The sequence below is a fragment of the Phacochoerus africanus genome, chromosome 10 (assembly GCF_016906955.1).
Source record: "Phacochoerus africanus isolate WHEZ1 chromosome 10, ROS_Pafr_v1, whole genome shotgun sequence".
Lineage (NCBI taxonomy): Eukaryota > Metazoa > Chordata > Mammalia > Artiodactyla > Suidae > Phacochoerus > Phacochoerus africanus.
This window is the reverse complement of record NC_062553.1, coordinates 114,302,682-114,328,710: the sequence shown is the minus strand read 5'-3', so window position 1 is coordinate 114,328,710 and position 26,029 is coordinate 114,302,682. Positions and strand designations below refer to the sequence as shown.

The following is a 26,029-nucleotide window of genomic DNA, read 5'->3' as shown; positions in this document are numbered from 1 at the left end:
CACTAACAAAATTTATACACTGGGCGTTATCTCAACCCCAATGAAAGAAAAATCTATATACTGAAAACATGAAACTAAAAATTGACATAATAAATACCACTTTATAAAATTTCAAAAATACTCTCATCATCCAAAGCAGTATAATTGTTACATTTTTTAGAAATTATGGTGCTTCTAGGACTTAAAGACATAGGCTCACAGAGAAAGAACCTGGCTCAATAAATATGCTTCTCGGTTTATTACATTGGTTAAAGAACTTTCATGGGCCTTGGAAGTTCAAAGTCAGTGATAAAGCAGATATTTAGGTGCACAGTGATTACCCGATTAAGTATTATACTATATTACTCTCCTTATGCAAATGAACACTGGTATAAAATTGCTCAAAGGCTTGCAGTTTACATATCAAAAACCCAAGTAGTTCCAATTCCAGGACTTATCTTGAGAGAAGCATGAAAAGATATCCATTTCAGAATTCATCACAGGGTTATCACTAGCGAAGACAGAAACCAGCCTAAAGATCCTTCAACAGGGTGTGGCTGTTGATTAAATTCCTAACACTAGAAAGCTGTGCTGTCATTAAAAATAAAGATGAATACTTAAATTCATACGAAAAGATATTTCTAAAACAGGAAGTTTAAGAAACAGCTTTACAAAACAGAATGCAAAATAAGTAGTAGAAATGTTGGAGGGAAATGAAATAAAGATTTTAGGCTTTCATCTCTGTTATAGTCATGGCATGTCCTACAGAGCTAGATTTTGGGAAATTACTCACTGAACTGGCTCATTAGTGCAACAGCAGCAAAAGCATGCAACTCAAAACAAAGGAGGGGATGAAAACAATCAGGAGTTTGAATTCTCAAACACCAGACAGGGGTCCCAGTAGAGCAGGAAGGGTTTACACTCCGGAAATAGAATAATAAAATCTGGGGACGAACTGACGGTGTGGTACAGAATGTCCATACTGCCTTCTTTAAGAGAGAGAGAAAAAAAAGTGGGGTGGGGTGGGGTCAGGGGAATGACAGGAAGATGAAATACAAGTGTCAAACACTAATACTGAGGTTCAACAATTGTCTCATTTCACCTTCAATGAAGGTTTGAGAACCATCTTATTAAAATGGTTGGCAGGTAACAGGCACATAAAAAGCTCCACATCACTAACTATTAGAGAAATGCAAATCAAAATTACAATGAGGTACCTCCTCACATCAGTCGAAATGGATCATTAAAAATTCTACAAATAAGGGAGTGCCCTGGTGGCTCAGCAGGTTAAGGATCTAGCACTGGCACTACTGTGGCTCTCGTTACCACTGTGGCAAGGGTTCAATCTCTGGCCCATGAACTTACACATACTGCGGGTACAACCAGAAAAAAAATCTACAAATAATAAATGCTAGAGAGGGTGTGGAGAAAAGGGAACCCTACTACACTGCTGGTGGGAATATAAATTGGTACAGTCACTATGGAGAACAGCATGGAGGTTCCTTAAAAAATTAAAACTAATCATTATTAAATAAATAAATAAATATTAAAAAAATAAAACTAGGAGTTCCTGTTGTAGTTCAGTGTAAACAAACCTGACTAACATCCATGAGGATACAAGTTCAATCCCTGGCCCCCCTCAGTGGGTTAAGGATCCGGTGTTGCTGTGAGCTGCGGTGTAGGTCACACACAGGGCTCGGATGTGGCATTTCTGTGGCTGTGTGTAGACTGGCAGCTATAGCTCCAATTCGACTCCTAGCCTGGTAACCTCCATATGCCGCAGGTACAGCCCTAAGAAAAAAAGAAAAGGAAAACTTTACAGTTATCAAAGGGGATCAGGGAGGATAAAACTAGGAGTCTGGGATTAAAGATAGACACTACTACATATAAAATAAACAACAAGGATTTACTATATAGCACAAGGAACTATATTCAATATCTTATAATAGCCTATAATGAAAAAGAATCTGAAGCTGTACACCGGAAACTAATACAATATTATAAACCTATAATAGTTAAATAAAATTAAATGGATGGCAAAACAGTGACAACTCAAAATCAATTAACTGTCATTGAAATAAATCAATACTTTGTTTCAGAATTTCCTCCCCAAGTACATTTCTGCAGCTAACTTGAAATTTAACTTCCACAATATGACTAAGACAAGAATTAAGTTTTGCCACCCAATAGTGCTAATAGGGAGAGAGCTCATGATTCAAACTATAATCAATTCTCAAAGAAACGAGGCTGATCAATGTAAATCCTATAATAGCTTCTCCCTATCACGCATCATAGATAAAGATATCGTGTGACTAACAAACCAAAAAGTCACTGATATAGGGGAACTTACATTACCCATGTCTATATACACAGTATAACGTAAATTCTTAATTAGAATTGTTCTTGATTCATCCCTATATGACATATTACCTAGAAGAGTGTCTCTTTCCCATTTTTAATTCTTGCCCCATTTTATAAATATAAAAGTGTCATTCACTCCCTAACTCCAATGGAAAAACAGTATCTATCATCGACCTCTCCACTCCCAACCTAGCTAAGATTTTGGTAAATTTTATTTTCAGTAGATACTAAGAAAAAAAAATAATAACTTATTTTTCAAATTTATAATTACATTATAAAATTATAAAACTGAACTATACCACTTACATATATCACAACTAATACTATACCATGTTCTTCCTACCCCACACTGTCCCAGAAGCCTGACAGATTAAGTATAACCTATTTTCAATTTTTCTTAATTAAAAATACTGAGGATAACAAATAGCAGTTAAGTCCCTACTTCATGAGCTATTTCTTTTTAACATCAAAACTTTAAGTGTAATGAATCTTCTTAAAGTCAACATTCCCTAATGCCAAACTCATACTCAACCATTTATGAGAGAACTTCTGGCATGGGGACTTTTTTTTCCCCCAGTAAATGTGCAAATTTTCTTTTCCAAATTTTCAAAAAAAAACTTGTTTTCATGTTACAAAAAATTCTTAAAGTCAAATCCATTATCTATTTTTGTTAGGTATAAAAACCCGTATCTTCATTCATCTTATGAACTGTGTGTTAAAATACCCCCCACATCTTGGTTGTACATTATCACATCACTTTAGTATTAACCAATTTTATTAAAATTCCCAAATCTTAATGGTTGGCCTCTTTAATGGCAGAAATCATTTTAAATTCTTCAAGTTGACTGGGAGAGGCAAATGAGAGACAAGATCCATCCTTCCCATCACATAGATTCTAGACATTTACAACTTCCAATCTTCTTTGTACATCTTAGTATCTAAATGGTTCTACCAATTTCTATCACTGTGTACAGGCAATGAACAGTACTGCCTTGAGAGCCACATCTCTGACTTGCAATGCCAAAATCATGAAATCTACTTAGACATGCCATTCTCCAGCTTGTAGACGAGAATTAGACACACTTTAAGATTATTCCCATCACACAATGTTAAGAGCTGAAAGGGAATTTAGATTGTGGAATCCAAATCCTTCATTCTGCACATCCAGAATCTGAGACCTAATGCATTAAATACAGACCTTTCCAAAGACAAGGATAAACCTCAGCTGTCCCAGTGTTCAAAAGAACATACCTCAAATGTAAGAGAAATGTTTGTTCAGAACCATCAGCAACCAAACTAATCTCATTCTTGTAAATTGCCTTGCCCTGGCTAAGGCCAGGGCTCTGGCAGGTGGGAAGAGGATCATGAAATAGAGAGCAAATCCAGTATCTTCCTCTCCATTCCTGCCTCCAAGCCTAGGGACCCCCAAATTTGCTTTTGATAAAAGCCAGTAGTCTTTGATTCTCTTGTCTCTCTACCTCCCCAGTGATTATTATTTTAAGGAACCAAAGGAAGGCAAACTGTGTTGGTACGTCACTGGAAAACATTTCATGAGATCCTTCACAGCGGTGAGAGAAGAAAAAAATACAGTTACTGTCAGTTACAGTTACTGTCTTCCCAATAAGACAGTCAGACACTGTATAAAGGGTTTTATATCATTTAATTTTTAGAGCAAATCAATAAGATAGCTAATATTTCTGTTTCACAAAGAAGAAAACTTTCCAACAGCTTGGGGGGTTGTGGACTGGGGGTTTGGGGCTGGCATATGCACACTGAGGTATATGGAATGATTGGCCAGTGTGGACCTGCTGTATAGCACAGGGAACTCTATCCAATATTCTCTGATCATCTACATGAGAAAAGAATCTGAAAGAGAATGGATGTGTGCACATGTACAACTGAATCACTCTGTTGTATAACAGAAATTATCACAACCTTGTAAATCAACTATACTGCAATAAAACTTTAAAAAATGAAAAAAAAAGATAAAACTTTCAATACTACTTTCAAAGCTAACAACCATGCTTTGTTAACTTGGCTGCAAAACAACCAACCAAGATTTAAAGTATTTGACTCTGGGCCCTCCAATCCCAACATCCATGCATACTTATTCTTACTGAGCTACTTACACTGTGTCATGACCTACAAGACAGGACATCAGAGCAGGAAAGAAAATATAAGTTAGTACCACATTTAGGGAAGAAACAGCATAGATTACGATGGCAGAAAAAAGTAAAAAGCCAAACTAAGAGACAATATCTGAACTTGATTCTGCTTGAGTAAGAAATAAGCAAAAACAGATTCTGAGCTGGAAACTTACAGAAAAATCAGGAGAAAAACAGGATATCCTCCCTCCCCCATGAAAAGCATCTTAAAACACCTGTAAAAGCTATTGTTTCTGCATTAAATTAGTTATTTCAGTTGTCAAGACACATATAACCTAAAAGTATATAAAACAGACTGTAGAAATCTCAAAAATTAGTTTTAAAATGAAAGACTCTTAAATGTTTTGTGGTAGAAGATCCACAACTGCTTACTTCAAAATGTGAAGTTCATTTTTTTCCCAGCTTCACTGAGATATAACTGACACACAACATTTTGTAAGTTTAAAGTATGCAACGTGATCATTTAATATAGGTACATACTGCCAAATGGTTACTGTAAGATTACTTCATATATCCACCTGAAATCTAAAAATCCAGTATTTTAACTAACTTAGCAAAACCTGATCAAAAACTGACATGAAGTTATCTATGGCCTTTGCTGATCCCAATTAATGTGAAATATCATTCATTCTGCTACAGCAATATTAATGCCCCAGATCCCTCAGGAGAATTAAGTAATACGTGTCCCAAGGATTTTGGATAAGAGATTGTAAACTTTCATTGCACTATTCCAGAAACATCAATAAAATAAATGAGCAGAAGACAAAATTATCAAAGACCTCAAAGAGTCAAAGGCGACAATTAAAACTTTGGAGTTTATGGCTCCTATAATTAGGCTCAGATCCTAAGAAGCAGTGTCCCTATAGGTTGTTAAAGCTCTGCAAAGTGTTTATTGGAAAGAATAGGATTTATCCCCTAACAGACATCCTACCTACTGCTCCAGATACTGACGTAAAGCATGGAGTAATTAAACAAAAACACTGGCATAATGTGGCAATGTGTTCCTACTGTTGCTGTTTAAGGGCATCTGCTCACTCACGCAGCATCAGTTACTATTAAGGAGGCGCTTACTAACTTCATGGGTAACTTTCAAGGCAAAGAAAAATCCCAGCTTCTGGATCTCCTTGCTGTACAGTAGAAAACTGACAAAACACTAGAAACTAGCTATAAAGGAAAAAATAAAAGTCATTTAAAATAAAGTGTATAGTTCAGAAAAAAAGAAAGAAAGAAAAATCCCAGCTTCTAACAACGTATTTTCTCCAAAATTCAACTGGTAATTTTCATTCAAATGCCTTAGGCCAAGATAGAACTTATTGTTTGTACATATCCACATCCCCAGATACACCTTACCTGCAGCACTTTCATCTTAAAAAAGCATTATCCGTCCTTTACACAAACTATTAACATTTGGAATGGATCTCAAGGGGAGCCTACCGTACAGCACAAGGAACTACGTCCAATCTCTTGGGTTAGAACATGATGGAAGATAGTATGGAAAAAAAAAAAAAGAATGTATAGATATGTATAACTGGGTCACTCTGCTATACAGCAGAAATTGAAGGAACACTGTAAATCAACCATACTTTAATAAAAAAATTTTTTTAAAGAAATGGATTTAGCATTTAGTGAGATGGGACAATTTTCTACACAGTGATTAATGCCTCAAAAAAATAAAAATGTGCATATATGACACATTTGTAGCATTAGAAAAGTGGTTCTCCTACCACATGCTGCCCAGCCCCCCACCTACCCAATTCCTAAAATGGAATTTAGGAATCAAGCCATTAAATTTTTACAGACTGGAAAATCAGGGACATCCTGTTGATAACCAAATAGGCTAACAGCTGCTTGTTTTCTGAGAAGCATTTGTGCTGGGGAAACAAATCTGGTACCAACGCCTTCTAAATGACCTACAGAAAATGATTAAAGGAAGAGTCACTGTTTTTATTTTGTTATTATTAGTTGGCAAATGAGCAGACTTTTTTTTACTGGCAGACTTTTTCCTGATGTCACTGAAAAAGCTGCAAAAATGAGGGGTTGTTTTTTGTTGTTGTTGTTGTTTACTACAAAAAATTCTTCACCTGAGGCTGTGAATACGCCAAATAAGTCTCTCTCTCTCTCTCTCTCACACACACACACACACACACACACACACACACACACACACACAGGAGGCACTTGAGAAAAAGAAATGGATAGTTCTCCAAAGTCACTCAGTCTAACAGTTTAAATCCTGCCGGTCATAAACATTACAAGATTTAATGGTTTAAAAGATGAAGATATTTATCAGAATTTCTGAAGTCTGTCCTATAAATGTTCACTAGTTAAAAACTGCCTTTTGCTCAGGCATCAGAAGTGGTGCTTCCTAACAAGAGCCACACCTCTTAGCCTGTAACTGACACTCCAAACAGAGATCCATAGGCAGAAACTACTTTAATGTGCCTTTATACCCTTCCAGAAAGCTGGGTAGCTCTGTGTAGGCACAGGGGCCTTCCCACCAACTGCCAGGGCCCCTTAGAGGCTTCCAGGCAGCCTTGGAGACAGACAGGCCCGAGTTTTACTCCCAGCTCTGCACCTTGCTGGTTTTAAGATCTGGCCAAGACTGTCTCCTTGACCTAACTCTGGGCAGGTTCCCCTCCAATCCCTTTAGGCCTCGACCTTCAAAGGCCATCCCTACAGGGCCTGTATGGTTGTGGCAAAAACCTTGCCAGGTTAGTCTAGAGCTTCCATCCTTAATATCTGACCGAATTCTTCATCACCACCATCCTTCAAGTGATACCTAATCAGGTGTCCTGCCTTCAGAAAGGATCCTGCTAGGTCTGTTTAACCAGAATCATCCCTTGCCCACTGTTTCTGATGTTTCTTCTTAATAATTTTCCAGCCACTGACTCTGGCTCTGCTCCTTGGCTAGAAATCCTCACTTGACCATCACGTGTTCAACTAAGTCCAGTTCTCTGCTAAGGTCTCTTTTCCCCTGTTGCAACAGTTCCTGAATAAAAATCCATTTTTACTGCTTTAACTACTCTCCAGCTCTGGTTTTCTTGGACAGACCACAGTTAAGTTACTTGGTCTCTCTGAGCTTCAGTAATCTCATCTATAAAATGGAAATAAAACCTACCTCGCCAAGCTATTGTGGGATGAGGTTATATCACTTATGCACAGAATTTGTTCAATGTGTGACAGACATATGCTCCCCATTCAAGAAACGGCTGTTTTCATTTGTCTTTACATTATTTGTTTTCATATTCTTTATTTGAGCTTTACAAATGCCAAAGGACATTTCAGATCAGAAGATGCATGCTCTGATATGGAGTCTATTAGAATATAGGTAATTCTAGGCTTTGTGCCACAATCAAAATGCTAGGACTTCGCACAGATTGACAAGCCACTTGGAAATGCAGGCAGCTCCCATGATGTAGGGACAGAATCCTAAGGATGCTAAGAATTTCCAGCAACACAGTTTGTTACTGTTTTTTAAGGCAGCGGATATTAAGCTAGGCAACATCAGTGATTTACATTTATCCTATTTACTACTCACAACAACAACAAAAACACAGACAGATATTACGACTACCCTGAGTCAGGCATCATAAGAACACAAAGAGTAAGACGACACATTGAAACGATCACAACCCACAACTCCAGACTGTGATAAACAAAACGTAAGTTTGAAAGGTACTATTTTAGAGATTCCACCTTTAAGGAATGCCAGCCAAGACCACCCTAATTCACTGTTATTAAAGATATTTTACAAATTTATCCCAGTCTGTTTTCAAAAAACTGTAGTCACTTTTTTTTTTTTTTAGTATGATAAGATAAAAAGTATTTGGGGGCAGTTCTAGTACACTGGCTCTGGAGCCAGACTACCTCTGCACTACTGTGTGATCTTAAACGGGTTACTCAAACCCTCAACCTCCGTTTCCTCGATCTGTGCATTGAGAATAACGGTACCTACCTTTTTGGTGTCATTCTAAGGATGAAGTGAGCTAGTACATGTAAAGCACGTGGATCACTGCCTGGCAAATACAGTATAAGAGCTCAATAAAAATGGGCTATTGTTATGTCCTCAATTGCAGTACCTAAGGACTACTCATTTACTACCTCTCCACTTCCTTTCCAGTTCAGTGAAAAAATATTTTGAGGTTGGTTAACAAATAGTAAAAGAAGGAGTTCCTGTCATGGCTCAGCAGGATAACAACCCGACTGGCATCCATGAGGACGTGGGTTTGCTCCCTGGCCTTGCTCAACTGGGTGAAGGATCCGGCATTGCCGTGGCAGTGGTGTAGGCCAGCAGCTGCGGCTCTGATTCAGCCCCTCACCTGGGAACTTCCATATGCCATGGGTGTGGCCCTAAAAAGAAAAAAAAAAAATTTTTGAATAGTAAAAGTATCACAGAATCCTTGGTTAAATAGTCAGGGCTAGAGGACCAAAATGGCTAGAATGAGAAAGGCAGTCAAGTATAGATGAAGAAGTATACTGCTGATGGGAGTATAAAAGGGTACAGCCACACTGGAACACTACTAAAGCTGAACACAGGCATACCCTCGAGTACCTAGGTAAATAGCCAACAGAAATACCCACGAAGTCATGCAATACCTTCACATCAAAAAACTGGAAACTGCCCCAAAGTCTATCACCAGAATTGGATGCAGTCACACAATGGGACACCCCACAGTATTGAGAATGACCAAATCACAATGAATTACACATAACAATAAGGATAAGTTTCACCAACATAACGTCAAGCAAAAGAAGCCCGTCACCAAAGAGTATGCACTGTACACTCTGTAGTTATAAAAAGCATTAGAACGGGCTGGATGGGATGTTGTGATGCAACGCCCAGGTTTCCCCCAGGAAGGATTATCCCCCAGCTTTAGGAGGGTTGCCAGCACACACCCAGCAGCTGTCAGCCCTCTTTAGAAACTGCCTCTGTGGAAAAACGCAGTAGCGCCCAAGGGCATGGCTCCCTGGGCCGCCAATCACTGCTCAACACAGAGGTAGAAATGTCTATTTCTTGTGCAACTCAGAACATCTCTGAAGGGCCTTTCCAGAACTCCACATGGGGTCAACTAAGGCTTCCACTAAGACTGAACTGCAGCTCAACTTCTCCCCCCACAGCCCCACTCAATCCTGCTCCCTTCCTCGCTCTTCTCTCCCACAAGGGCTGATCCCACGAGCAAGCCCTAATACATTTCCAGAACCCTACTCTCACTTACATCCTGCTTCCCAGAGCATCCAACCTTCAAGACAAGCAAACTGCATCTATGATGTGAGAAGCAAGGACAAGTTTGAGATTGTGGGGAGAGCAGGCAGTGACAGGAGAGGGCAGGAAGGGGACCATCCAGGGTGCTGGTAAAAAAAAGACTATTTTTACCTATTTACCAGTCTGCTGACTATGACTGCTCAAATGGGAAAAAAAAAAAAAATCACGTAACTGTACACCTGTGAGATGTGCATATTCTTCCCAGGTATATTATACTTTAGTATGAAATTAAAAGACAACAAGGCAAATTAGAAAATGATCAGAATGGGACAGAACCTCAAAGAATATTTAGTCCCACATCCTTGGGCCTCCCTTAAATTACCCTTTTCTGTGCCCTTAAACACAGCTCGGAGACGTCTTAACCTGAGGTTACAGACCAGCGGGTGGCAAACCAGGCCAAGGACAGGCCCAGGCCTTGACCACAGTCTGCGCTGTTTGTCCCAGACCATGCCCCTACAACAGCAACAGGAGTCAAATCTGGGTCCAGGGAAGGGCCTGCTGCAGCCACCTCGCCTTGTTGCCTCTGCCTTGCAAGGAGAAGGGTGCTTGTGTTTTGAGGTAAGCCAAAATGCAAGCACCCTTGAGATACCCTTAGGTACCTTCACCTTTGAATCTTCCTTGAGAAACACACCTGGCTCTGAAATCAGAAGACTCAAAATTCTTTCTAATGTAGACAAAATAGCATGCTTGACCCTGTGTGGTGTTCTCTCAAGAAAGGACTGACTTTCTTACTGTAGCTAGCTATTTTTATTATTTATCTATCCCCTCCTTCCCACCTTCTCAAGAGCAGTTTTTAGTTTATTTAGGTATTAAAATATCAATCATATCTTCTCCTTTTGGAAAGGGAGTAAGAAACACAAAGAGGACAAAGTATGTCCTCAGGAGGGAAGGTAAATTCCTTCACTTTCCTCACTGGCTTTTACTGAGGTTTCTGTTCATTCTTGGCCCTAAACTCACGTGTGTCATCCTCACACTGAAAACCATTCATCCTATCTTCTGGAGAACTTCAGACAAAATGATTCCCTTCCAATGACTATGATGAAGACAGCACTAAAAAAAAAAAAAAAAGAAAGAAAGAAAGAAATTGGAAACTATTGGAACAAAACCATTACTTTATTTCAAAAACAGTTCAGTTCCTCTTTGAGATGTAAGCACTAAAGGTTACGGTGGTCTTCGGGAAACTAAAAGCACCCTCGCTGCCCAATTCTTCCAACATTTTATACCAAAAAAGTGGCAATAACATGAGGAGTTTCACCTCATGTGGAAGTTCCAATGCATGATCTAGGCTGGATCCAAAAGAAGAGTCAAATATGCTGTAATCTTCTAGCTTACTGCTATTCTAGTTTTTTGTCAGTATTTCTTGGATAAAGAATGTACAACCCCACAACTAAATTCAAAGAAAACTTTTTAGGCTTGATGTCAAAGAACAGCCAAACAGCTCACATTTTCTTGTAAATTTCTTTTAAAGGAAGCTATCAGAGTAGATACGAATAAATTATTTAATTCTTAAAGGCTTCCCTCCCAGATAAGTCAAAGTAAATTCTTCTCCCTTCAAGGTGGGAATGAAAAAGGATGCACTAATCATGTGCCTTCCACTGTGGTACACGGAATGACGGACCACAGGGGACCTGCTGTACAGCACAGCGAACCCGACCCAATATTCTGTGATCATCTACATAGGAAGAGAATCTAAAAAAAAAAGTGGATGTGTTAATACGTATAAATGAATCACTCTGTTGTACAGCGGATGAATTATCCTTCAATAAAACCTTAAAAAAATGAAAAAACCACTATGCAGAATAAAAATTTCCAACAGCTTAAAAAAAAATAATGTGCATTCCATTCTTTATCTTGAATACTCAATAAGAAGCTGGCTAGAATCCCCCACACACTGTTTTTTTTAGGTCATTCACTGATTTATTCATTTATTCAAATTATTTTTTGAAAGCCAATTCTGCCTTGAAGCAAAAGTCATCTTTATATATGGTTATGAAAAGATCGCAAAATCTCCCTTTTGACCACCAACTTGAACTGTGGAGCTCTTCCCTACCCAATAGCAAGAAGCAATTTGACTTCCTGACTCTATTAGTCCTTCAATAAAGAACAGATGAAGAATGTCTTCTGAATGTTTTTGTAAAAGATATCATGCTTTTTTCTTCCCAGTGAAATAGCCCTGGCCCTTCCAAAATTCAGAAGCAGCAAAAATCAGACTGGGAAAAGTGACTTAGGACTTTATTAACCGGATAAGGTGAGTGTTGTCAGAGCTGCGTAACTTGGCCAAGCAGGAGCCTGGGTTGCACCTTCCCAAGCTCACCCAGCCCTCTGTCCGCAGGGAACTCTCCCTCCTTCACAGCTGGGACCAAGAACCCCAAGGAGAGCAGAAAAACCCCTCCCTGCCTCCCCATACCTAAGAAGGCTGCCTCTTGGGGGCCACCTCCAGAGAAGAGTCCTGACAGAGTAGGAGAGTACTCTAGACACACCTCATGTTTAGGAAAAAAGCCTACGGATCAGGGAAACATCCATAGTGCATGCATTGTTGACACCAGCTGTGTCAGTAAGAGTGGTTTCAACACTGCTGCAGTGAAAATCTTAAAACCGGTCTACCTCAGTTGGTCCAGCATACATCATGGGAGACGGGAAGATGGCTACCACCGTTGTTTCAGGATTCAGGACTCCTTCCTCCAGCACTGCAGCGTGCTGCTTCATCCGCCACATCAAAGGAACATCATCATCCTTTGTCCAGCCACCAAGAGGGTGAAGAAGGAGGACAGGGCGCCGATAGCCCCTCTCTAGAAGCTGCTTGTGGGTGTCCTGCATTAATAGAGCATGGCCGTTGTGCACTGGGTTGCGTAACTGAAATGCAAAGACAGCATCTGAAAGAGAATTTCCAGAGTTAAGAATGGTACGTTCTTAACAGATCACCTTCCCAAGGATAAGCAATTCTTCTTAAAGCTTAATGCTTAGGATTAAGCAAGCCCGCATGCTCAGAATCAGAAAATGGTGAAAAACATGTACTGCTTTAATCATTTACTTCAGGGCAACATAACTTATGATAATTTTTACTTTACACATCTTACAAGCATGAGGATGTGTCATGTAACAATAATGGGTTTATAACAATTAGTTTCTGCTTCTAGGGGCAACCTGGGAATAATAATCAGACTTTCTGGTCCTGTCATCTCAGTTCAGCTGCTTGCAATCAATATAAATTCTTGGTCTATGCCTTAATAACCCATCAGGTCAATCCCTATGCTGGACCTAACATACTCCTATTTGGTTTTTTTTTTTCTGGCTGCCCCTGCAGCATATGGAAGTTGCCAGACCAGGGACTGAATCTCAGCCAGAACTGTGACCTATACCACAGCTTCAGCAATGCCAGATCCTTAACCTGCTGCACTGCAGCAGGAACTCCATTAACATGAAAGGCAGAAATGAGAAGAAATGCAGAGTTTAAAAAATGTACGTACTATCCAAACAGGCTCATTTATACTGATTATTTTGCTTAACTGGAACCCTATGTTGTTTTGTGATGCCAGGTCTGAATTCAGGATTATAGTTTAGCAACAGTATCCCTTACAAGAGCCATTGCTATTAGTCAAATGTTGAAAACTGCTCGATTAATTAAACCATACGGCCTGCTTACAAGCCTGGCTTCATTCCTACATAGGGCACTTGCTATTAAGAGACCTTTCTTCAAAGGCGCAGCTCCTTGGGGTCACAGAGCAATTTCACAGAACAGAGTAACAACCCAGTAAGAGGAGTAACAACCCAGTAAATGTGTTTTAAGCCCTCACAACATCTCGTGCATTGTTGTACTGATCCAATCTTGACTGGGGGACGAGTATCTTCCCCTCCCCTAATAATTTTAAGCTCAACAGTACAACATTTTCAATCTATTCTCAATTTCTGACCCTCTTCCATCATCATGACAAAAGGCACAGAAAGAAAACTATGGAGCTCTATTTGACCAGGAGATTTTGAGGCACACATCTTGCAATATTTCAAAATTTAGATCATTATCATTAATTACGCTTTCAAGTTCTCAAATTACCTTGTATATTAAACAAGGCCAGTTGCCACTCAAAAAATTGCCGATATGACATAGGTACAAAAAAGAATCCTTGATACAAATATGTGATTATTTAAAATTATTCTGCTTTAGGAGTTCCCACTGTGGCTCAGAGGTTAACGAACTCAACCAGCATCCATGAGGACGTGGGTTCAATTCCTGGCTTTGCTCAGTGGGTTAAGGATCTGGTGTTGCCATGAGCTGTGGTGTAGGTTGCAGATGTAGCTCGGATCCTGTGTTGCTGTTGCTGTGGTGTAGGCCAGCAGCTACAGCTCCAATTCAACCCCTGGCCTGGAAACCTTCGTATGCCATGAGTGCGGCCCTAAAAACACCAAAAAAAAAAAAAATTATTCTGCTTTAAGGAAATGTGGGGACAGGTACAGACCTGAAAGTTTTTCTATCCTTCTGAAATCACTTCGAATTGTGGATATAGCATATGGATATGCAAAGATTTCAAAACATCCCTTTTAACCATTAAGTAGAACTCTAGAACTCCCCTTCCCCAAGACCAGGAAGCAATTCTACTGCCTAATTTATTATACTCCAGTCCTTCCAGAAAAGAACAGATGAAGGTCCCCTGAACATGAGCTTTAACAGTGCTCCATTGATGGGAGTTCAGTTCTGTTCACTGCCTCAACTTAGCCTATATTCTGATTCTGACCTAAATCACATCAGAAGTTTAGCTCTTTCCCCTTCCTCCCTTCCCTCTGTACTATCCATTCTTTATAACCCAAGCCTGAATCACAACAGAGACACTTACTAAGCACGGATGAATTCTACTCCTGGGCTGATGCAAGTAACGGCACTGATGGGAAGGTTGGTGGCAAGTGGCTCCACACCTGCCCCGTGGGGAGGAGAGGGGACTAAGAGACTTTGGTCCAGCACAAGTCTGCAGCACCAGGGCCAAGGAGATGCCTGCATGGTTGGGGCTATTAGGGCAGTAGAGCAAATAAGCAAACATACTGAGAATAATGAGAGCCAGGATTCTCACTGTAGGAGAATAAAGGCCACAAAAGACTATGGGTACTGGATTAGGACTGAAAATAGCAATGTGATCTCATGGTTTTCAGACAGAAAGTCAGAGAGAAAGATACAGGAACACATATGCCTTGAGCATATGCTTCTGTGTCTATGCACATTTCTTGGTTCTATCCACTGAAAGGTCCTACGAGCAATGAATACCCAGTGGCAATGAGCAAAACCAAATTTCACATTATAAGTACTACATAAACAACCCACGGCTCCTTGGCCAAATGGCCAATTCCAGGGCAAAGGCAATAGAGAGTACATGAGCTGGAAGGTCCTTCACTGTCATCAAGAAAGGAAATGCTCAGAGGATGATAAGTACACGTCAAAAGGATACGGCCAGTGGTCTGACAGGGCCTCAAAGGCCAACTGAGGACAAGCTACACATCAAAGTAAATAATAATATGAATGGATTATAAACCACTGAGTAAAATAGGAATCTGTGAGTCCAGATAGAATAAATGAATAAACCAATGGAGAAGTAGAACTCTAACTTACAGTAAAAGGTCAATTAATAAATATAGATGGAATGATGGAATTAGAAAAAATTATCATTTGACAGCATTCGCAGCATGCTAAAAATAGCAGGTAAACATTTGATGACAATGGGATATTTATGGAATCTCAAAATCTCTCCCCCAAAATACTTGTTAGTACATATAAAATAATCTGTTAACTTTATAGCAGAAAGTCCTGGAAAACACAATCTTAAATGATAAAAGTTAACTTCATCTGTAATAGGACAAATCAAAACTGAGCCACCAAATATGATGCACCAAGAATTCAGTATTGCAGGTTTCCTGAACAAAATGTGTGACTGGAACCTAATCAGGACATAGCAGATAAACTCACACTGAAAGAGAATTAACAAAATAAATGATATGCACTTTTCAAAAATGCCAGGACTATGAAAGATACACAGAGACTAAGCGATTGTTTTGGATGAAGGAGACTAAAGAAACATGCCCAACATCCTGAACCAGGAAAGAAAGGTGGCAAAGAGAAGACTTTAGTGGTTGGTTTTGTGATAAAGGACATGACTGGGACGATGGCATGATGTGACTGAAATATACCAATTAGACCGATTTACATTAATGCTATTTTCCTGAGTTTGATGAGCACAGTGAGGGTAGGTGGAGACTGTCCTTATTTTCAGGAAATACATGTGGAAAAAACAAAGGAATAATGAGGCATCACGCCTGTAACTTTCAAAGAGAGAATAAGAAAGCAAATAAAGTATAATGTTAATTATGGAATCTGGGTGAAGAATATATAGGAGTTTTTGGAAACTTTTAAAATTTTTCTGTAAACTAAGTTATCTCAAAATAAAAAGTTAAAAAACAAAGTGAAGATTTATGACGAGAAACATATGAACTGATTACAATGTGCTGAATTTTATTTAGAACTTGATCCAAACAAACAATGAAAAAGAAATGTGACTATGGAATTATTAGAAATATGGACACTGACTAGATAGCTAATGATATTAAGAAACTAAAAAAAGAATAAAAAATTTTTAAAAAAATATTATTATTGGAGTTCCTGTCGTGGCGCAGTGGTTAACGAATCCAACTAGGAACCATGAGGTTGCAGGTTCGATCCCTGCCCCTGCTCAGTGGGTTAACGATCCGGCATTGCCGTGAGCTGTGGTGTAGGTTGCAGACGCGGCTCAGATCCCGCGTTGCTGTGGCTCTGGCGTAGGCCGGTGGCTACATCTCCGATTAGACCCCAGCCTGGGAACCTCCATATGCCGCGGGAACAGCCCAAGAAATGGCAAAAAGACAAAAAATATATATATATTATTATTATTGAGGCACAAGAGTCATATCATGGTTGTATTTTTTAAAGTCCTTAACTTTAAGAAAGACTTCCGGAAACATTTACATGGAAATTACATGAGGTTTGAGATTTGCTTCAGAATAACATACAGGGAGGCACTGGGATAGGTGGGGGGTACAGATGGAACAAGATTACTCCAGAGCTGGCACTCCTGAAGCTGGGTTAGAGGTAAACAGGGATTCATTATACTACTGTCTCTACAAATAAAGTAACATAACTAATATACGTTTGAAAGATAGATGCAGAAGAAGCACTGTTTTCGAATAGGATATTTCTGGTTCAAATCAGAAGTCTACCAATTTTTAACCACTGGACTGTGGTCTTTAAGGACCTAATTTCACTTTCTACATCTTCAACATGGGAATGATAACTAAAGTTACTGTTATGAAGGTTTTATAACATAAAGTACCTAGCAGAGCGGGATGCACTTTGCAGTTCAATAAATCTAAGTTTCTTAAAATAGTTTTTTTTGGGTTTTTTTTTGTCTTTTTGCTATTTCTTGGGCTGCTCCGGCGGCATATGGAGGTTCCCAGGCTAGGGGTCCAATCGGAGCTGTAGCCACTGGCCTACGCCAGAGCCATAGCAACGCGGGATCCGAGCCGCGTCTGCAACCTACACCACAGCTCACGGCAACGCCAGATCGTTAACCCACTGGGCAGGAGCAGGGTCCGAACCCGCAACCTCATGGTTCCTAGTCGGATTCGTTAACCACTGCACCACGACGGGAACTCCTAAAATAGTTTATTTTTTAAACAACAACAACAATATAAAGCATCATATCTAAACGTTCCTGGCAAGAAATTCAACCCGCTGTTCCAACAGTGGCTCAAGGTCTATTCCAGTACAAAGTAAGACTCCAGAGAGTGTTTTTAAGACAAGGGTGCATTAGCTCTGCGCTGGGCTAAGCAGCCTCCTCCCTCCTTAATCAGGAACAGGTGCCTGTGAATAGGCCCCTTGGGTTTACACATCTCAGGTGTGTGATGCCTACATTCCTACACTTCAATCACGTCAAATCTGATTTTATAAAATCGCCATTTAGCAAGATTATTTATACGGCAGGATGTGCAAAAGGAAACAGAAAAAATAAACTGTCTCAAATATACATATTTCACAGGTTCTAATAATTCATCTACCCAGGCTTCTTTTCCAAGAAGAATTAATCAAGCTCCACACTGGACAGTTACAGATAAAGTTAAGATGAATGACTTATTAAAAGTTTATATTAGCAGCCTATAAAGGATTTTACTGCCAAAATTTCTTCCAGGTAGAATTATTTCCTTATTATCAGTTCCTTTCAGAAATCCAATGATCTGGAGTTCCCGTCGTGGCGCACTGGAAACAAATCCGACTAGGAACCATGAGGTTGCAGGTCCAATCCCTGGCCTTACTCAGTGGGTTAAGGATCCAGCCTTGCCGTAAGCGGTGGTGTAGATGGCAGACGTGGCTTGGATCTGGCGCTGCTGTGGCTGTGGTGTAGACTGGCAGCTACAGCTCCGATTCGACACCTAGCCTGGGAACCTCCATAAGCCACGGGTGTGGCCCTAAAAAGACAAAAAAAAAAAAAGAAATCCAATGATCATTGATCTGTTTGCCCATTTTTTTTTCTTTCCAATATTACCAAGTCTTTCCTAAACTTCCAGTCTTTTCAATCCTTTGTTACTATTTATCAGGGAGTCACACGAAGGGCTCTGAGTACAGTTCCAGACTGTATTTTCATCCCCACCATCCGGTTTCTCCACTGGAGAACTTGTGTGGATGAACAATGTGGTAGGAGTACTGATCCCACTGGAAGCTTACATTTCCAAGGTCCTGTCTCAACTAACTTAACCCAACATGTATCACCATTAAATTTTCCTCCATCAGTTTCCCATCAAGGACGGAAAAAGAATAATGGGCCACTATGGACCTGGGGCCACTGATACCTGCAGCAACTTTCAATAGTTTCTCACATTCTCATCCCATTTTCTAAAGGACAATGATTTCCCTATTGTCACACCACAACTGGTATAAAATATCTGCCCTTTTACTTACAATTCCTTATGGCTTAATTTAAGGCTGCTTTACCTAAGAGCAGGGTTTCAACTGTGCTTGAAATGGGAGGTGAGCCACAAGAACACTGAAATTTAGTATTAGCATTCGTGACTTCCATGTCTCTCTAGCCCTCTGTCCCCATTCCTGGGAAAGGATTTAGGAATTCTATAATCTTTACTTATGGAAAGTACACTGCAAAGCTGCTGACGCTGTGCACAGAAGTTAACTTTTTCCTTCAGGATCCAGATTAAGTGTTTTAAGCTTTGCAGGCTATGGTGTTTCTGCTGCAACTACTCAACCCTGCTGGAGTAGTGCAAAAATGGCCACAGATGATGCATGGAGTATGTAGATATTTCCCAATAAAACTTTATTTACAAGAACTGACAGTGGACCAGATTTGGCTTGCAGACTTCACTTTACAGGCCTCTGAAAGACAAATGAAATTTGGCTGATAGAAATAAGAAGAGCATTGAACCAAGCCAACTGGTATGAGCAGAAGTGTGGAGGCAGAAAGCAGATGTGTGTGAGAACACAGAACCATCACTTTTGCAAAAACAGAGATGAAGCCTAGCACATGATTAGCATGTAGAATTCTGCATGGTAGCTTAGGAAGGGGACTACATTCCAAACAGAAGTTGTGAGTTCACTGGCAATATTTCACGGAAAATTAGCCTAGCGGATAGTGCAGGGTCAATGTGAGGAGAGTAGAGAGTCAGTGGGGAAAGCGGGGACACGGCAACAAGAGAAGCTGCTGCACAGGAACACGCTCCCACATTTCTACATAAAATAGAGCGTCCTCTAGTTCGTCCATTCCCTCCACCCCCTCAACCCATTCCTCCCCCAGCATGCAGACAGGCTCGTCCGCGGACCACAGCCTACACACTGGGGAACAGAGCACCACCCTCTGCCCAGGGCCCCTCCCCCTCCTGCTCCCCGGGCCCGAGGTCCCTGAGCACAGCGCTACGCGTCACCAACTCACAGATCTACGTCTTGTGACAAACTTCCCTAAGGTCCAGGCCATCTCGCCATCTGCCTCTTAGCCCTGGGCACTCCATGGGCACCTCAAATCACCTCCTGCCAGCCTCCCCAAGCACTTCTGGTCCTCCTCCGTGCCCTCCGAGGACACAGCACCATCACCCACCTCCGAGTCTTGGTCTTAGACTGAGATGGGGGAGGACCCCGCCATCCTCCACACAAAGCACCTCTCTCTCCCTAGACCTCACTCACAACCCTGCTTTCTTCACGACACACACATCGGCCCTTATCCATTTCACAAGCCTAGTCTTCCCCAGCAGGGGGACAGGGAAGAAACCAGTCTGGGACAAGGGGAGAATTCCCTTTTCCATACACTGTCCTGGGGGAAGAGTGAAATTGGTCCTGCCCCCAGGAGCTTACAATCCGGTCAGAGGAGGAGAAGCAAACCGTCACTCATCAGAGAATAAATACACGTTAGAAGGAATGTATTTCCTTCCACTCCAAGAGGACACGATCAGATCTTTGTTTTCAGAAGGTAAGTCCGGGGACGGTGTGAAGGATAGAGTGACAGAAGAACAGAACAGAACTGGAGTCCCTCTTTCCACCAGTTCCTTCCTGCTCTGTCACACAGTGAGTATGACTGCCTAATCCAAAAGGCACCTTCCCGATCTCTCTACTGCTTCTAACATTAAAAAAAACACACAAAAAACAGAAAACAAAACAAAACAAACAAACAAAAAAAGACAGTCTTCATAGCCTTAAGGCCTGCTAACTATAGCACCAAACTTTTCTATTTCATCTGCTTCTTTACTCTTTTTTTTTCTTTAGTAAAAACCATAAAGCACTGAAGAAAATTTGGAGGGGGGAAAAAATCACCCCAAATCCACTACCTTAACATAACTTTTTAGACTTTTGGTATCCTAGTTTTTCTCCTTATGCATACATTTTTACACAGCAGTGATCGAATATGTATGACATTTTATATTCTGCTTGGCCGTTTTGACCTAATCACCTGTTTCTGACATTTCGTAGTCCTCTTGGAGCAACAGGGTTCACTGCTGGGTCCCATGGAATTCTTTCTTTACATACTCATTCAGGAAACTTATCCCTTCACCTGGATCCAATTACCATGTGCATACAGATGGCTTCTGTTAGCTGCATCTCTAAGTCCTGACCTTCCAGCTCATCAGTTACAGAGACTTACTACTAAAAACATTTTAATAGATACTGTTCACTACCACCCTCCACCCCCCAATTCCTCCACCTTCACTATTACAATCACATCTCAAGCCAAACGCATGTCCAGCTCCCAAAACCAGTTCCTTCTCCTCTATTTCATATCTAAGGAAGAGCCCTGGAGCACAGCGTCTACCTCCCTCACTCCTCTGGACTCAACACCTTCCAGCCAGGAGCCAACACACTGTTCACAAGTACAGTCTAATCCCTCCAGCGGGTGAAAGGGAAGAGACAGTGGGGAAGTTTCTCCTGAGGACATGCCAAGTTGTGACAGGGGAAGGAACGGCATGCATGAGCATTTTCTGCTGGTGGGAGGAGGGTGGACTCTGACCCCCAGATACGTGCAGGATATGAGCTGCCTCCTCGGGCATCACGGCCATGCAACGCCAATGAGTCACAGTACAAACAGCTGGGCCTGACTAACTGGGCTCTGCAGTCTCTCCCCAGGGGCCTGGGGTCAACTGCAGCTCCCCAGCAGGGCTGTTGTGAGCAAGGATGAACTGGGGAGCAGGGAAGTGCTCCTAACTCCTTGTCACCCTTCCTTCAGATCTCTCAGAACAGTGCTTCGCTGCCAGGCCCACAGGCAGAACCCTGGCCTGCATCCCAACCACTAAACCCAGAATTATAACATCTTCCTGCATCCTCCCTTTCAACTTCTCTGAAAACTGTCCTACACACAGCAGTAATTAATAAGTCTTCTCTTCGAGTCCTACGCAAGCTTTGTGATCTGCCACTTTACCCCAAAGCTGTTTCTGATTTTCCCTAATGGTCAGAGTACCTGAACAGAAGAGCCCTGACAGTAGTTCCAGAGCTGTCGAGAGTCTGTGTGTGCGTGCATGCTATGTCTGCTTTGTGCGAGGTTTCTGAAGAAAGTTGGAAATAAGAAAAAAAGAGTCGATCCTCCTCCTCCCTCAGGACTGTCATAAATTACCAGTCTTTATTTTACTTAAACTGCCCATTGCGGCGGCGGAGGGGGGCCCAACAAGACAGAGAGAGCCCACTTGAATAAATGAACAGACTAGAGTTTCTCACAAACAGGTATTCTCATACCCCCAGGTATGGCAGCAAGTTGTTTTGCTTTCTCAAGACTAGAAATGCTTTCAAAGTCAAGTGAAAAATAATGTTGACTATAAAGCTTTGTGCCAGCTGGAGTCTGTACTGCCTGCTCTCCATTCCCCTTCCCGTCTAGCCTTTGTCTTGTGTGTGTGTTGGGGGGGGGTGCGTGTGCACACATGTTGGGGTGGGGGGGCAGTGCCGTACTCCCACCTACCTATGGGAGACATCAGCAGACAACCAGAGGACAAAGGAAGAAAAAGCTGGCCCTGGCAGCATCCTGCCTCGGTGCTGTGATTAGAGCAGTGCCTGCATCCCCCTACAACTAGCTTCTGCCCAGCAGCCCCTCCTCACAGCTCCAGCTCCACTTACCCCCGACTCAGAAACAATGCTTCCTTCCAATGCCCCATCAGGAATGATAATACTACCCCAAACTGTTAGTCCCCGGATGCCTTATCATTCCTCAGTGGTTCCTAAACCCTGACCACCCTTCTTTAAATACTCACTTTGTTAGATAATGTTCACAGCCTCACCTGAGCGTGCCTTGTCCTGACTGACAGAGGCTCCGTCGCCCAAACTCAGATGACGCTATCTCCAGCTCACTGCCATTTATGGTCCAGAAAGCCCAGTGCCTTCAGAGACAAACTATCAGCTTCCACCTCAGCTTTCTCTTGTATCTGTCCTTCCCAGCTGTGCCTAAGATATCCACCTACCGTCTCTTTCCATTCACTTAAAACAGTCTGTGGTTCAACAACTCTACAAAGCTTTCTCAGATTGATTCAACACTGTGCTACCGCATACTAGCTTGAAAAAAATTATGTCACCTTTTCCCTTGGTAACCCAGCAGGCCACCAATACTCTGTGTGTAATAAATACTAACTGGCTCCAGTGAAATGTATTCTTCCTTTCCAGGATAGTGGTCAGTCATCAGTGGTTTAAAGACCCTGCCATCTGGAACCATGTCACCTTGAAGTCCTGATGTGGGTATTAAAGACCTCTCAATCCTTCCACTACAGAATGGCCTAGAAAGAGCAAAACTGATTCTATTAATGTGCAGAGGACAAGAGGCCACATAGGGGAATCAAAGTTCTCCTAAGAAACGGGAAGGAGAAGGAGAAAGAGGTAAGAGAAGAAACCCTAAGGAAAAAAAAAAAAAAGATCCATTTCTCTCTCTTGAACTATGATCTGCACACAAGAGTAGATGACTTGGGACTTCCTTCCTAATAGAGTGAATAAGAACTATAAAGAAAAATCCTCAGTCTGGTGTTTATCTGTCTTAGTCTAAAATGGAAAAGTAAACAAAATAACACTCCACCATCTTCTTTTGCCTGATGTAAGGCTAAGAGCCGGCTCTCAGCTATTTTAAACAAAGTTGGAATCGCTCATTATGCAACAAATTCTCTAAATGATTTAAAATGTTTGGCACACAAGAAAGAATATAAAACAGATGTAATAAAGTCTCTGATTATGAATGATAATTTCTTGCTAAGACCCCTCAACAGTGCCAACAATTAATTCATTAACATGAATTCCCGATATGAATTATTTTGGAAAAAATTCAAGTAAACGAGATGGTCTCAGCAAATTCTTGGCTAAACATGTTCCTGTTCGCCAGAAAAAAAGAGACCTCTATACATATTAAACTATCAGATGCTTCTGGTTGCAAATAAAAGAACACCCAACTAGAAGTGTCTTATGTAACTCAAGGTCTTTAAGAAATTTGGATACAGAGGACTTCAGGGTGGGATCAAAGAACTCAAGCAGTATAAGATTCTTATGGACACAAAACGGCTGCCAGAGCTCCAAACACCGTATCCTTACATGACAGCACGCAAAGCAGGAGGAAAAGGAAGGATGGAAAAAAACAACTTTTTATCCTAAGCCAGTTTCTTTCCAGGAAGGAAAATCTTTCCCAGAGGCTCCTCTTCCTTACATCTCAAAGGCCAAAACTGACCTACACATGAATCCTTAAATCACATGCTGACAAAAGAGAATGGGGTGCCATCAACACCATCCCCTAAGCCTGGGCCTACAATATATTTGCTTCAAATTCAGAAGAGAGGAATAAAATTCAGGAGGAGGAATGGGGTCCTAGACTATCAAACACCCTAAGGGGGCCAGGCAAAAAATGTGAATCAATGAGGCAGGCTGCTGGGGACCACGGAGCTCTGAAGAGTGTGCCTACCTCATATCTCCAGCTCTTGATCCATTTCACATCATTTCAAATATTAACAAACTATGATAGAATGGAAGAGCAAACAGATCTTCTTACTCTCCTCTTTACAGTACAGGTAAAACTACCTTCAGACTCATGTAACAGAAATAACCACACCTTTACCTCTTACTGTGGGCCAAGTACTGTGACTGGGCCTTGCTATCTTATTTCAATTTTTAAAATAAAATCCTATGCGTTAGGTACCATCATTGTCCTCATACGTACAACTGAGAGAACTGAGCCCTAGAGAGGAAGCCCATTTCCCCACAAACACCTAACTTCCAGGTGGTGGAACAGGAGGCAGTGTGCACACAGGACTCTGAGCAACTAGCAGGAGCTGAGGTTCACAGAAGCCGAACACAACTGATGAATGGGAGCTCTTGCCTGATTCTTGAGGCACTTGGGAAGGGTTAACAAATACGGCTGGGTGGCCAGCAAGTTCCTTAAAAAGCAACCACATTCACCTGACTTTTCTCAGTCCCATCTCCTCAATTTCTACACAAAAGATAATTAAAAAGCAGCACCAGTGCTTAGGGTTTAACCACTTCTGTAGAGGGTGAGAATTCACTAGCAGCATGATTGCAGACTTCCAATTCTTCAGGTCTTAAGAAAGTCTTCCAAAACCTACAGCAAATGCTGTGGCACCTGGAATTTGCAAGAGTGGGTGCACCAGTGTAAACACACCATCTACCTACCTCTGTGTAAAGACCTGCCAATCACAGACGTCTAACATAAAAATCCTTGTCCTGGTGCACTTTCCAAAACAGTATTATAAAGAACAGTTTCTACAGACTCTCTACTTGCACTGCACCATTTCATCCTAATCCAGAAATCTGAAATCATGATTAACTTACTCTGTAACAACTGTTTCTGTGATCTACTTACTCTCCTCTCTCTTCCACATCATGAGCTCCCGTATCATTTATTTATGAATCCTCAGCACTTGGCATTCTGACACATAAAGATGCATGACAAACACTTGCTGAACAACATGATGTTGCTGTTCTATTATTGTTGTCAGTGGTCCATCCCACTCATACGAGACCTTCTGGGATATAAGGCACGTTGATACGCATGAAATGCATCGCCTGATTAGACTAACTACCTTTCCTTACATACTCCAATGCTAACTACATTTACCTTGAGTCTTCATCCCGGTTTTCATTTTAGTAAGCATTGGAAAAAATCTTCAAGAGCTTTCCCATCAAGCAGAGTCCAAGTAGTCCCATGTTAGAAAACCAGGCCCATCTCTTACCAGCATTCATATCTTTAAATTTCTGCTTCAGCTCGGTAGGAGTAAAACGATATTGATCAAGACCATCATTCCAATAAATTCGGTCCAAGACTTGAAGATCTCCTCCAACCAGCCAATCTCCTTGTTCCATAACCATCTAATTGGCAAGAGAAAGAAAATATTTTTTTTAAACAGGAACCAAGGTCAAAATTGAGGAAGAACATTTCTCTCACACAAGCTAAATACACCTGTAAACTATTCTCATCTTAAGGTCTTAAGGTAAGTTTGTTTGGCTTATCAACTGAATTTGGATTAGAGATGCTTCCAATTAGAAAATACTTCATAATTTGACAAATGATTTGTGACATGGCTATTGTACTTGCATATGAAAGGCAAACAAAACAAAAATGAATGATTTTGACTTTTTAAGGAACAAAAACATTCTTTTCATTGCTGGTGTAGGTTGATTAACAGAAAAAACGTGTAACCCTGGGTCCCTCCACCCTCTTGTGTTCTCCAGACCTAAACTTTGGAGCAATTAAAGTAACGATGATGGAGCTGGACACAGATTCATTCCTTCCAA

The 26,029-nt window shown here is 41.1% G+C and overlaps 1 protein-coding gene across 3 annotated transcripts in view; it reads right to left on the bottom strand.

The window, feature by feature from the left end:
* PAPSS1 (3'-phosphoadenosine 5'-phosphosulfate synthase 1) overlaps nt 1–26,029 on the bottom strand; it is a 122,317-nt gene that overhangs the window by 31,597 nt on the left and 64,691 nt on the right. For all 3 annotated transcript variants that reach the window (XM_047798453.1, XM_047798454.1, XM_047798455.1), the window contains 2 exons: nt 25,468–25,603; nt 12,373–12,641 (listed from right to left, as the gene is read on the bottom strand). In XM_047798453.1, the coding sequence (XP_047654409.1) occupies nt 12,373–12,641; nt 25,468–25,603 (405 nt within the window). The remainder of the gene's footprint in view (nt 1–12,372; nt 12,642–25,467; nt 25,604–26,029) is intronic.